A 14,796-nucleotide genomic window follows, 5' to 3' on the forward strand; every position below is an offset into this window, starting at 1 on the left:
ACCCATGGTATGAACTGATGACTGGAATTTTATGGTGTTGGAGTGGGAGAATGTAGCTGCCAGTTCTTTGAACTCTTACTTTTCTGCACATCAATAAACTTTGTACTTTTGAGAAGCATGGCATATCAGGGACTGGCAAGTGCTTCAATATGATACTCACAAGCTTAGGGGCAGATCAGAAATAGCACATAACTTTGAAAATGATAAATAGCTGTACATCTTGAACAACAGTTTTACTGTTTTAATTTCTTGACATAGTAATTCTGTAAATTTGTATTAGTATTACTTTTGAAAATACAAAATGATACCGAAAAAAAATGTCTGCCTTCAAATTCAGGCAGCCTCTAGTTTTTCCACAGAATCAAAGGCAGTTTGAAATTGGTTTCTTGCTTGTGGTGTGTGTACATTCACACATAACTATTGCCTTTGCCTTTACTGAACTGGACCTCTTCTTGCAGGAGAGAGAGATCAAAGGTGCCTTACATTGTGCGCCAGTGTGTCGAGGAGATTGAGCGTCGTGGCATGGAGGAGGTGGGCATTTACCGAGTCTCTGGCGTTGCCACCGATATCCAGGCTCTGAAAGCTGCTTTTGACGTCAGTGAGTATCAGCTTCTAAGGTTTTCATTTCCACTAAAAATGAACAGTCAGTGCTCCACTCACTCTACAAACAGTTACTAGGGCCAGTCTCAATGGAAGTAGTTCAGAAAAGGAAGTGATCTGCAGGAACTTATGGACTTTCCGAGGGAATGGGCCGGGAGAGGTCTGGAGATATGGGGGCTCCCAATTTTGGAAGGACATCGAAATATGACTTTAAATCTTATAGGGAGTTCAATATGGACTGTGGGAAAAGGGCTGTTTTGTTGAAAAGGGTTCATAACATTACTAAGTTGGAGTTCACACGAGGGAAAGGAGACCCAGAAGAAAAATTGTGGAAGGGACAGGGAAGAGACTTAAGGGCCTCGGATATAAGGTTACCAGGTTAACGTGCTAGTTTTATGAGATAAAATGGACTGACAAATCCGGAACCAGGGGGAGGGGATGAAGATTGGATTGTTTCACTCTCTTTATTGGACTATTAGGACTGTTTTATATATTTGATGAACGTTAGAAGGATGTTTGAAAGGAAATGGTTTGGCTTTAGTATAAATGTTTATAGGATTAGGTAAGAATATAATGGATATGAGAAATTAGTAAAAATAAGTTTGGGAAAGGATTTGGTGAATCAACAAATTGAATTGGAATACAAAAAAGGGAGAGGCGAGGAGGTCTGGGAAATAAGTAAATGAAAGTTAAGTGAAAGAAGGTGAAATTATTTTTAATTATTGTTTTATTTTTGTATTTTGCTTTCTGTGTTTTTTCTTTCTTTTTTTCTCTTTTCTCTTTTTACACTTTTGTAATTCTTTGAAAATTTCAATAAATATGTTTGGGGGGAAAAAACAGAAAAGGAAGTGATCTGCAATGCAGTTGTTTCTAACGTACATGCTGTAGCTTAACTGCGAAATGAATGTTGTTTACATTTTCAAATCGAAAAGAAGCTGGTTCAATGCATCAAGCAGCAGTATTTCTCAAGAAACTGCGAGATACGTATGCATTGTGGTTAACTGTCATGCGTGCACTGTTTCAAACACCAGTGGTGGCAGCACACTGGAGACAGGGTAAATGTTAATGCATACACAGCCAGTGTGCAAGCCCATGGCATATTCCTGATCCTCCAAAAGCTCTACCATCATTTTTGAACTGAGCAAACAATTTCAGCAGAGAGGAAGTTCAGAAGCAACACCCAAGTAGCTAAAAGCTCTGCTCCCCTCACATTTCCCTTCCCCTCCCTCTATTTCAGATAACAAAGATGTCTCCGTCATGATGAGTGAGATGGATGTGAATGCCATTGCAGGGACCTTAAAGCTCTACTTCAGAGAACTGCCTGAGCCCCTCTTCACAGATGAACTCTATCCCAACTTTGCTGAAGGCATTGGTGAGAATTTGATGACTAACAAACATACTACTTCAGGATTGCTGAATCAATTGGGAGGAAATGTGACTGAAGATATTTGGCAGAAACTCCTTCAGGGCATCCTCTTACCCCAAATAATGCAAGAATACTTAAAGCATTAGAAATGTAACTGCTTTAGAATTGTTAACATTCCTAATGTTTTAAGTATTTTAAATTGCAACATTTTCTCGTAGGGGAGTGTTTCCAGGCCGCTGATAATATCGTTGCATCTTCCAGACTTTCAGATCTGCAATCCCTTTTTTGAAAAGTGCCAGCCAGAACTGTACACTGTTTTCCATTTGTGCAGTGGACAACAATCCCTTTCCTGATAATATCTAGCATGCAATTGGGCCTCTTTTCTCATAGCTGAGGCTAATAACTGGGCCAGGTTTGGCTCTGCAGTCTGTGAGGCACAAGTTTGTAATGTATTAAGTTTCAGCCCTTCTTTAGGAGGCAGCTTCTAAACCAAAATTAGGTCAGTTCCTGGACCTGTGTGTAGCTTGATGCTGCAGAGGGAGGAAAAGATTCAGCTGCCCAAGAGAAGTTAGGGCAGCAGAGTTCAGGATGGATTGGGGGAGCAGTGAGGATATGCCTGTATTGAGCTTGGTCTCTGGATTTTATTTTTTGTAACTTGAGTGAAACATATTATGTACTTTGGGCACTTCCAGACTGTTGCTATTTTTGATTGGGGGATTCAATCACATACTAGCAGATTCATGTTACACAGTTATAGATTATTGAGAGGACTTGCACAACAAGCCTGTTTCCTCAAAACATTGAGTGACATGAATACACACTGGAAAGTGTGGGATAACACTCGCTTTGACACAGTTATCTAACTTCCCAGCAAACAAATCAGAGTGATCAATAGCAGACATAATCTAATCTCCCCACAGACAAATAAAAATAAATGCACAATAAACAAATTGTCTGGATGCAACCTTTAACTGTTATTTATATAAGATTGCTTAATAGCATAGGGTTTTGCTCAGAGCAGACCCATGGAAATTAATGAACTTGATTAAGTTATGTACATTAATTTCAGTGATGCTACTCTGAGCAAATAACATAAAGAAAGACTGTTGACAGCAATAATCTTGGGGGTTTTTTTGTTAGTTTAATACCACCCTTTGTTATTTCATTCAGAAATATGAAACGATAAAATACAATTAAAATCCAATATTATTTTTTAAAAATCATAAAATGGCCTGTGCCTAAAGGCCTTGCAGAATTTTTAAAAATCTTCACTATAATGATTATAAAAGAGTGGGAGGAGCCAGGCTAGCCTCCCTTCCATGCCTTGTGAAGCTGCATTGTGTGCTCCCATCCTGACGCTTCCCCCCCTCTCCTCATCTAGCACTTTCAGATCCAGTTGCTAAGGAAAGCTGTATGCTGAACCTACTGCTGTCTCTTCCAGAACCCAACCTTGTCACATTCCTTTTTCTCCTGGACCATTTGAAAAGGTAATGCTAGATGTCCTTTTTCAGCATTGACCATCTCTCAGTACTTACTATGGAACTCCTGGAATGCATTACTAGGCATTGTTGGGAATAATAACTGAACACATATGGTTAATAGACCTGGTCAAGACACCTTTTCAGCTTGGCTCTAAGAGAGACTACTGCTCTGAGGTGGCTCATCTGCAGTGGTAGATCATACGTAGAAGTGTTGGGGGGGTCACTTCTTGTCCTCATTCCTCTTGAACAAACCCCATGGATTGCTTGCCACTCTAGTGTTCTTATAAAATAACAACGTTCATACAAGTATTGGAGAACTGACCTAGGGCCCATCTCTGCCCCAGTTTCAAAATTCATATAAACCAAGATTTGAGGAACAATAACTTTTTTTTTACTTCAAAGCTAACATTCATTGCGATGCAGATAACAGAATATAGTGAAAATCTGGCTTGCGTAGAACTTTAGATGGACAGTCCTGCTCTTATCACCTTTGCATCTGCTGCTGCCACAATCTGTTATCACAAATAGCTTCTTACAGTGGCAAAGACCTTGAATGGAGCACCTCTTGTCTTTGTTATAAAAACTAAACCATAATTTGCTAGGATTTGAAGTCTTTGCAAGGGTGATGTAAATGAGAACCATCTTCTGAGCTGCAGAAATGAAACTGTGTCTTTCTTTCTTTCTCTCCCTCCCTCCGCTGCCTCTACCCAATTGCTTCAGGGTTGCTGAGAAGGAGAACATCAACAAGATGTCACTTCACAATCTGGCAACTGTTTTTGGACCAACGCTGCTCAGGCCATCGGAAAAAGATAGTAAAATCCCTGCTAATCCAACTCAGCCAATAGCCATGACTGATAGCTGGTCACTAGAAGTCATGTCCCAGGTAAAGAAGTGGGAGATAGTCCAAGAAAAAATTTGCAACTTAATGAGTACATAGTGTCCCTAAGGCAAGGCAAAGGCTAGTGGCTCACCTTGTGGGATTAGGTTTGCTCTAGCTATCAGCCAGTCACTAATGTTGCTGAAAGTTTTCTCTGTGTTTTGTTACACAACCTAATAAAAACAGTAAACTACCGTAGGAAAGTTATTGAAGAGTGGAAATGCATTCTTTAAATAAGTAAATGAACAGATAGCCTAATTTTCCCATGGATTGTGCTCCAACCTGGATCTGCCGTTGAGTATACAGCACCCAAAATCTGCTACATAAAGCAGTTGCCCTCATAGTTAGGTCACTTCACTACACTGGCTTTCATTGACCTGTTTTCTCCTTTGTTTTCCAGGTCCAAGTTCTTCTCTACTTCTTGCAGCTAGAGACTATCCCTACCCCTGATAGCAAGAGACAGAGTATCCTGTTCTCCACAGAAGTGTAGGAGCCTTGATCAGTCCGTGTGGAATTTGCCATGGGTGTGAACTGCCCCACTCTGGGAATGAGAGAAACACATTACTCCTTCAGACATTCCTGGTCTGTCCTTGCCTACCAGGAGGAAATAAGGCCTTCAGTCCCTCTGCTATTTGCCAGGCAATGATAGGCTGAAGACTTTTTTTAAAAGAAAAAGAAAGAAAGATTCCTTCCTCTTTTGACCACTAGAACAAGAAAGAACTGGGCCAGGCTGTGCTGTGAGTTTTCAACCAGCAGAGGGTAGCCCTGAGCAGCAAAAACTGTTTCTTGTGGGGGTATGTGAAAGAACGGATTCCTCTGTGGGTTTTGTTTTTTTTAATAGAATTAATTTTATCTTTGGGAAGCTTCAAGATTTCTACTTGGACCTCTTGTGAAGAGCAAAAGGATATATCAAAACTGTAGCTTTAATAGCTGCTGTTTTGGTTTTTAATGGAATACTGCAAAGTATATGCATTTATGATGCCCTCTACATGGAAATTTAAATCTTGATTTCAACTAGTCTCTTTTTAATAAATTAATTAATGAATTAGAGGCTTCATATACAATCAGACCTCTTGGCTGGTTGTTGTTTTTGTCACAGACTTGCCTCTTTTCTTGGAAACGGAGAGAAGAAACCACATTTTTTTGCCTTTTGTCCCTTTTTGGGTAGGGGTTGATAAAGGAGGCACTTCCTGTTGCATCATATTAAGGCCAGTCTGGTAAAGGAGACTGGGGGAGGGTGTGATGATGGCAAGTATTTAGATGACATTACTTTCTGTATGAACCAAAAAAATAATGGGCAATGCTAATGTGAAAGATTTGCTAAATTCTTCAGGCATTCTAAATAGAATAGAAGATCACTTGCAAAATGGGAAGCTTCATCCCATTTCCCCATATAAAAAAGAAAAAAAACTTTTATCCAGTTCTCCACCCAGATGATGAAGGCTGTGCCTACACATAAAAACCATAACATTTCTTCAGAGATCTGGGGACAAATGTCAATGGCTGTCTCCCAGCTGCTTGACCTAAACTTTCATCAGAATCGCTTTTTCGATACTTGAATTTTTATGTTCTTTCTTGAGACTTTGTATGTTGCTTATGGAAATTGTCTTTTCCACCTCAACCCCTTTTTTGCTGGTAAATATAAATGTTTTGATAAGATGTTTGATAACCTACACAATGATGGTTGATTGAGCAGGGAGCATTTTGTATTTTTCAGAAATCCTAGACATTCATGGACTTCAGAGCAGCCGTATCTAGGCACCAGTGAATTATACCACTGGGAAAGGATCAGTGCTGGGAACTGGAAACATGAACTAATTGTAGAGTCCTCAAATGGACAGGGAGGTTTTTGCTTTTGCTCTGATTTTACATTATATTTGGGGAGATATTTTGCCTATCGCTTCCCACTCGGTCATCCAGCATAATTTTTAGTTATACCCATACATGCCACCAATTTTACCAAGAAGACCAGAAACTGCTTGCAGGCAAGGGAGAAGAAGACAGAGCCCCTCCTTCCTTATTAAAAGTGTGATAAAGGGCTAAGATGTTAAACTAAATTGTTGGCTTGGTTCAGGAGGATTGAAGTAGGGAATGAGACTCCCACAAAGGTTTGTCATGTTCCTAAGTTCTGATAAATAAAAGTGATTCTCCTTGTTAAACAAAACTAAAAGGTAGTGGAGAAATGTATGCTTTGACAGCCTTACTGATGGGGTTTTTTTTTGGTACTGTTCCATAATGTCAGCTGCTTTGGGTATTATGAAATCACACATTCCGAAAGAGAGGAGAGGTTTTGTCATTTTCTATGTGTATTCCCGCATCTTTCATGTTCCTTAAAATTATTCATATGGGAATCTGATATTGCTTAGCTCCTCTTCCTACCAAGGCTATGATACTGTCCCTGTTTAGACGTAACCTATTTCAGCTTATTATTTTATTGTTCTCACTTTATTTTATACTGTCATTGTTTTTCTAATTGTCATTATTGTATTTTAACAATTTTTGTGTAAGCCACTCACAGAACTTTGGTTACAGAGTGGCATAGAAATACCGTTAATTAATAAATTAAATTATTAAGCCAAGATATGCACGAGCCTTGCATTCGTGTGCTTCATTCTGTCCTTCCTCCCTTCTCTTCTCTTAAACAGAAATTGCTGCCAAAAAATGGCGTGATAGCCAGTAACATAAATGGCTTTCAAAAAGCAGATTAGGCAAATCTTATAGAGGATAAGCCCTTCAGTGGCTATTAGTTGTGTTGCCTACATGGTACCTGCAGTGTCAGAGGCACCAGGAAGAGGGTTGTGTGGTGCTTTGTGAGCTTCCCAGAGGAAGCATGCTGGACTATGTCTTTGACCTGATCCAGCTGCAGGACTCCTGGTAAATAGTGTGCAGCAAGTGAAGTTGATCATTTACAGCTTTCACAGTTTCAGGCACTGATTAGAACATGGTAGCCATAGTCTCTTGGTTTGGATGTAACAGGAAACTATGGTAAAGTAACCCAGTACTGTATGTCTTCAGTCATGGGACACAGAGAAGAGAGAAAGGGACAGCATTTGCATGCACAAAGTTCATTCGTATTTTGGCTTAGGAAGCCAAGATATGTTATATCCAAATGGGGCTGCAGCATGTTACAAATGTTCTTCTCTAGACTAATTTCACTATAATCTAAATTCTACTTCTCCCATTTCCCTTGCTGTTCAATCAAGCCTTTAAAAAGAAGTGTGGATTGCAAAGTATTTGTGGAGGTGCTAAAAAAAAGTGAAGGTATCTAACATGCTATTAAATTTAGTATTATTATTATTAGAGGTAAAAAATAATGGGATAATTCTGTTAACAGGAAGATATACTGTCTGAATTGCAGTTTTCTACCCTGCTTTGTCTCATCCCATACAACCATTTCTCTTTCTGTCCTTCTAAGCCAGCTTTCCTCAATTGCTGTGCTGGCTGGGGTTGATGAGAGTTACAGTCCAAAACATCTGGAGAGCACTAGGGTGAGGATGTTCTAGGCAATGGTTCTCCCCTATGGCTTTAAAGGGGACGGACGCATGAGCTATGGGGCTGGGAAATGATTGACCAAGCTACTGTATTTACACAAATCTAATGTGCTATCGAATCAAATACGCACCTCAATTTTCAAAACCTTGTAACCAAAAAAGTATTTGCTATGTCAGCAGTGCTTTTCAAGCTTGCAATCAAATCTAATGCTCACCCTAACTTTCGTGATGTAATTTGGCCAAAAAAGGTGCACATTACATTTGAGTAAATATGGTATCTCAGATTCCTTCCCACATAGTAGAATGGCAGAATTGATTAATCCCGCTCCATATTGATGATCAATGTACTGGACAAAACTCTATTGTTGAGGGATTTGGGGGTGGCCATGCAAGGCTAGGGGTGAAGGAAGACTTCAGATGTTGGGATCATTCCATGGATTCAGGATACAAACAGATTCTAGGCTGAACTGAGCTTGCCTCCTTCGGCTCTCTTCAGAGATGGAAAAGCGGGAGGAGCATGGGTCATCCTGTCAAAATATCCCAAAGTATCTTGTTAGCAAAGGATCCCCCTATGATACAGTATCATAGCATCCCTGTTTGGTCTATTTTTGGTACAGCACTAAAAGTTTTTATGCACACTTTCTTTGGATTTACACAAGCCTGTTCCTGGGAAGTTTGGGGCCACCCCAAGTATAAGAGATAGTCCTTCCTTAACATTCCAGTCATACTTGTATTGCAAGTTCAACTGGTCTCACAATCACAGTCTTTCATGTAGTTGTACCAGACTTGTGTTACCTGAAGAACCAGCACAAGGGAGCTGCAGAGATTGGTGGTGCTTAAATAGCTAATCAGATCCTCTACAATGACATGGAAGCCTTAGAGAGGCCTTAAATGTTTTTCTTGAGATGCGGGGGCTGGGGGGAGGGTTGCTTTGACCCTATTCTGAGAACTGTAATTTCTTAAGGGCTTCGTCTTTTTTTGTCTTCTGATTTTGAATTTGCACCACTTCTCATTCAAAAGGGGCTGCTATTTTCCTTTGTGCATCATTGGTTGTTACTTATCTATAGCTGCGGCTTACAACTGGAAATGCAATACTACAAAGACTACAAATGTGCCAATTCACCTTGCCTGACTTATTTTTAAAAATTTACATAAAACTGTAATTTTAATATTGAATTGATACTTTATACTGCATAGTTGTAAGGAGGATGCCTTTGCTTTGGAAACCTTGAGAGCTGCTTTGATGAGCAGGTGAATTCTTACATGGAGGCACGTAGATGTTGGAGAGATTGGACAATTAATTTAGGCAATTAATTGATTTTATTATTAGTATTAATAATTATGAATTAGTATTATAAACCTATGCTTTCCTGAATAATTGCAATTCTGAGCTGGGAAACTGATCTGAATTTAAATTTAAACTGATCTGAAAATTGAGAAAGGGTTGGTTTTTTGTTTTTGTTTTAAATGATCTGTTAAGCATGCAACACTGTAAAAATGATCCAGATTTTCAAGTGAAGGGGTTCTTATTTCCCCTGCTTGGAGTTTTCTTAAAATCACCAGGACTGCCTTTCAGTATACTGGTCTCCACATCAGCATGGCCTTGCGCCTCTCTGAGGATGAAACATAACTGGGGTGATGCGGGCAGGTGATAAGCAAGTTGCTACTTCATAGGAAAGCCCCGCAAGACAAGGATTCCTTTCTTCTAAAGGGTGCCTCTGTCCCACTGCCTGCCTAAGCTGCTACTATAAGCAAGGGCTTCTACTCAGAGCTTAAGGTTGCCCTGCTCCCAAGCTCACAATTTCCAAACTGAAATCCCTATCTGGGTATCAAGACTAGTGCTTCCTCCACCTCACTTGGGCAGAGGGGACTTAGCCTTCCCCTGGCACTAATGCAGCACTCTGGCATCACATACTAGGTTGGGGAAGCGGCTTGCTCCTCTGTCAACACTGGCAAATGCATGTGTGATCTTAATGTCCCTTCCATGCTCCTCTCACAGACAAGCTACAGATTACCAGATTGGTTAGTCTTGGAGGTGGTTATTCCTTCAATCCTTTCAGAGATTTAAAGAATGGGAGTGGCAAGAGGGGAACAGTACCACTTGAGTGACTAAACCAAACCAAAGAGGTATGAGCATCCTTCTAAAGCTCCCCACCCTAAAAGGGGGAAAGTCCTCTCTTTTGCAGTAGCCTAATAATTTTGCATCAGATTTGACCAAGAATTGGTTGAGTGAATAAAGGGTTGTATCCAACATTAGTTATATTCAAAGAAAAACCATCAAAATTAATAAACATTACTAATTTATGTCCATTAATTTCAGTGGGTCTGCTCTGAGCAGCACTCAATTAGATACAACCCAAGGTGTTTTGACCATACTAGGTTGTTTGTGAATGCAAAAAACTGATAACCTATAGTTTCAGGTTTGGCTTTCCCTCTACCTGCCTTTAAAATACATATTCTGAAAGAATTTTCTCTTACTCTGCTCCACTGTGAATTCTGGAAGCTTGGGCAACTGATTTTTTTCACATTCAGGTGCCAACTATAGCAGGAAGCCCGGCCCTCCAATGGTGATCCCATTCTTCCAGGATGCTTTTGGTGTATAGCTCGGAAATTTCAAATTGGGTGGGCATAATTACAGGTTTTGCATATCATTGATAAACCAAGATGATAATCTTGGCAGATAATCTTATGGAATCTTTTGAAGATTAATTTCTATGCCTTAATGTTATAAAATGCAACTTTAGAAGGCCTCTTCCTAATCGCTTCCAAGAAACCCAGGGGGTTTTTATTCCTCTTCTGTGATTCCAAGTTCCTTGTGTAGCTTTCTCAATGCTCTGGTTTTAAAACCTCAAGTTACCTAGAGAATATTCCATTTTACAGAAAGTTATCCATAGCATAGATCCTTATTATTGGGTGTGAATGACTGAGTGAATGAATACGATATTGTGCCCTTCCAATATAACTTCCCTGTGTTTTGCTGTTATTGTTTAAGAACCACCAAGAGAGCCCTGTTGCCTTTCAATTCACAGCAAGGGTTGAACCACAAAGATAGAATTCCCATCCTGTGGTCACTCAAGGAAGATAGTTCTAACAGCTTTAGGTTTGCTTTTGGAGCTTTGAGTTAGGGTGGTAACACTGGGATCAGCTGTTTTATTTGTGCTGTAACTGAATTATCATGGGATAGATTTGCTTTTTAATCTACCTTCAGCCCTTGTGGAGGTCAGGCTGTGGAAATGGTGAGTGAGGGGACTGGCTGCCTATTCTGCACATGTGCCCTGCTGAATGTGCTACAAAGTTTAATATCTCACACATCATAATAAGGGCCACACAGAGCTTGTGTCTGTTTTTTCAGCTCCTATCCCAAGAGCTTGTCAAGGGGCACAAAGACTAATGGAAGATTACTTGTCTAATCAGACCACTTTCACTTTCTTAGATATACAGTAGTGAACATTCCAAAGCCTGTTATAGGCAGGGGGCAGGTTCCTGTTTTCTTCTAATAAACCTTCACAGACCAAACAATTCTGCATTTGTAAGTAGAGAAGAGGGAAACTCCTGGCCTCAGCAAAGCTCTGCATGTGCACTGTCATGGCTGGATTAACATTTAACTATACTGCAGTCTAGTGACATGGCTTCTCAGTACGCTTCTTAGCATGTGCCTGTTAACTCTACAAGAGTAAGCAATGTAGAGGTTCTTCATTTCCTTGGCTCTGACCACAAGAGTCTCCACAGGAAGGATGCCTTTAGTGTGCTTCAGGTTATAAAACAATTGCTAGTGTCATTTCAGTAGGAATGTTATTGCTCTTGTTTTTCCATACTTCATCACTCCTTTTGTATTATAAGCATCACTCTCCAGGTTAGTGTCAAGGAAGGTATTCCTCCAGAAAGTTTCTTAAAACTGATTCATAAGAGAGAAAAAGAATCATCAGAATAAAGTGTACATATCCTCTGTCATCTCTTCGTCACCATTATGTTCTGATCCTCTTTTCACTGACAACCCTTCTGGCTGTCTGTGCAAATATTTACCAATACTTAAACGTTAGCTTCTGGGTTTCACTGCTTTGTGGCCTTTAGCATGATCAGGAAAGAATGCAGGGCTTATGAAGGGGCAGAACCATAATTCAGGTAGAAGCTTGCTTAGTTATCAGTGGTTCCTGCTGTGTTCCGAAAAGCTAAGTAAATCAGCCAGATTACTTGCAGGAAGCAAAACCTGCCACATCCAGAAAAACTCAGGTCACCATGTGCAGGCTTACTTTCACTGGTGTCCCTTCAGTTAACACCAATTTGCGTTCTTTATATAACAGTGTGATTGCCATTCAGTCCTACATGTAAAAAGACAAGGTACTTGGGAATGGCAAAAACATGCCTTCAGCATCACATCCCTTCTCACCAGTCTGGAGATTAGGACTAAGGCTGATGCAGCACTAGCAATGTAATGTAATCCCAACTGTAACAGAGGGTCTTAGACAAACTTTTGACTGGATTTGTTTATGTGAATTCAATTCCTGAGGCAGGATGACTTACAGGAGAATTTCTTCAAGTAATTTCCAGTCATTATCCAAGGTTAGCCATCACGTAGTGTTCAGCCAATTCTTTGAGAAAGATCACTTGAGTAGGATTGCTGATTCTGAATGAGAGTTGAATCTGAAAATGGCCTTCTGGGTGAAGATTATTCATGCAGATTAATCTGGATCTCCATGGAGCTGGAATGGTCACATAATCTTTCCTGCAGGGAGTGCTAATGCAGATGGTCAGCCTTACATTGATAAACAATGAAAAAATATTTTAAGAGGGTAAACTTGCTGACAGTTACTCCCCTTTGATCATGTCCTATACAAGTCAGCATTTTTTATCATTGGTCAGGAAGAAACTACTCATAGTTTATAAATGTGTACAAAAGTGAATGCATATGTTCTGGTAATGTGATGGCATGTTTTGACCAAGAAGAGAGGTGACAGGCCTCCTGTGAGTAATTGCTTTCTATGATAAAAGGTAAGGATTCATGAAGGGATATCATGCAGTAACTGCATTTATCACATGAATACCGTAGGAAGTCTTGCCCTCACTGTGTTACAGTCAAAATAAGCTATAATGAATTTAGATGAAATTATTAGTGATGGTTGTAAGTTACTGTGTGGAAAGGAAAGCAAATAGGCTATTTTATTATAAATGGGTTTCTGTCTTAATCTTTCCTTCTGTTAAACTAACATTTTCACAACTTGAAAAGATCTTTAGGCATTAGCTTATTTGAGCAAGTTGGAAAAAATGAAGTTGATTTTGCACTGACATCCTGCTTTACAGGCCTTGTATCATTTTAACCCACATGTATGAAATTCTGGCAGTAGATATGACTCAGTCCACGTTTGCTATTCTAGATCTCATTAATTTCAATGGAAGAGTTAAGCATGTACTGTATTGAATTTTCTACTGAAATGAGGGGAACCAAGAAGTTGCTAATTTTGGCTGGTGGTTTTCCCATGACACATGCCCTGCAATTAAAAAACAACAACAATCAGATAATACCCAAGGATTGCCCAAGGGTAAATTAGTATGTAAATATTAGGTTTGTTTAAATTTTGGAGTTATCTTGGATGAATGATCACAAAACCGAAGCCCACAAAAATGTATTAACAGCTGGAAATGCATCATTCAGCATCTTCAACGTAGAAGTGATTCTGTTTACTGCTTCTATGTCCAAATTAAATTTATACAAAGCAGTAGAAATACAGAATAAAAAGACTGAGTTATACAGCTAAAGTAATCAAGCTGAAATAAGGTAAAAATTTATGAGTTCGACAATATGAAATATGCATCCTTTTTCTGTGGTTTTACTTGGACTTGCCTATGTAACTTCTGTAACTTCCTTCTGTTAATGATCCATGTTGAATTCAGAGGAAAGCAGATGAATAAACTATTTATTTAAGCATAAATGCAATTAAATTATGTAAATGCTTGCATTTTCAGCTCATAGAGAAGGGGTTTTTTTTGTTCACTGCTAGGTCACAATTCAGCCATGAAGCTAATATTTGTTATCATTGTTTTTAAGACCGCCTTCGTGTTTTAAAAGCATTTTTGCATTGGCATTTTATACTGCTTCAATATTCCTTGCTTCAATATTCCAAAGAGTCCAATTCAGAAAAGTAAAACAGTAAAGAGATGCTGAGCACTTGGAACTGCTGTGGAATATAATTGTTTTTCTAGTGCTTTTGTCTGTCTGGAACAGGTCCAAAAAAAACAGCAAAAAGTTAGTAAATTTAAAAGGTGTCATAAAAAAGAAGGAAATGAAAAGGGGACTGAAAAACCTGTATTTGGGAAACAAGGAGATCCAAGGCATTTGTAGTCTTTGTTTGTACACAATGTTAAATAAATTTATTCCGTATCTGTTTAATGGACTCAGCTGGTCTTATTTCTCAGCAGGCTGTATCTGGAACAGAATGAATATGTGAAGCATTCTTTGAAGACAGGACTAACTGAATATCCTAGCACCATGGGGAGAGAACTTAATTTGAACCAGGGCTCAGCTCCAGAGCCGGTGTCTAAATGCCCGGAAACAGCTATAGTATAGAAAATGTTTCAGAGTATCTACAGAATGTATTTCCCTTACCTCAGGAGACTGTTTCCCATGGGGTTGTAACTGATAATCAACAGTTACCGTATTTTTTGCCCTATAGGATGCACTTTTTCCCCTCCAAAAATGAAGGGGAAATGTGTGTGCGTCCTATGGGGTGAATGCAGGCTTTCGCTGAAGCCTAGAGAGCGAGAGGGGTCGGTGCGCACTGACCCCTCTCGCTCTCCAGGCTTCAGTAGAGCCGCAGCGCCAGCCCCACAAGGTCGGGGGACAGCGGGGAGGCGGAACGCCGCCATCCCGCTGTCTCCCGATGTGGTTTGGAGGCTGACAGCGGGGAGACACGTGCTTCTCCCTGCCGCCAGCCCCGCAAGCTCCGGGGACAGCGGGGAGGCGCAGCGTGTCTTCCCGCTGTCCCC

At 39.9% G+C, this 14,796-nt stretch overlaps 1 protein-coding gene across 1 annotated transcript in view; it reads left to right on the plus strand.

The window, feature by feature from the left end:
• Positions 1-14,200, plus strand: part of BCR (BCR activator of RhoGEF and GTPase) — a 99,660-nt gene extending 85,460 nt beyond the window's left edge. Inside the window, exons 19-23 of the mRNA XM_081842743.1 lie at positions 459-598; positions 1,838-1,972; positions 3,348-3,453; positions 4,168-4,330; positions 4,725-14,200. Coding sequence (XP_081698869.1) covers positions 459-598; positions 1,838-1,972; positions 3,348-3,453; positions 4,168-4,330; positions 4,725-4,814 — 634 coding nt within the window. The 3' untranslated portion in view covers positions 4,815-14,200. The remainder of the gene's footprint in view (positions 1-458; positions 599-1,837; positions 1,973-3,347; positions 3,454-4,167; positions 4,331-4,724) is intronic.
• The last annotated feature ends 596 nt before the right edge of the window (positions 14,201-14,796 follow it).

Source organism: Podarcis erhardii (assembly GCF_964252035.2).
Source record: "Podarcis erhardii genome assembly, chromosome: 15".
Lineage (NCBI taxonomy): Eukaryota > Metazoa > Chordata > Lepidosauria > Squamata > Lacertidae > Podarcis > Podarcis erhardii.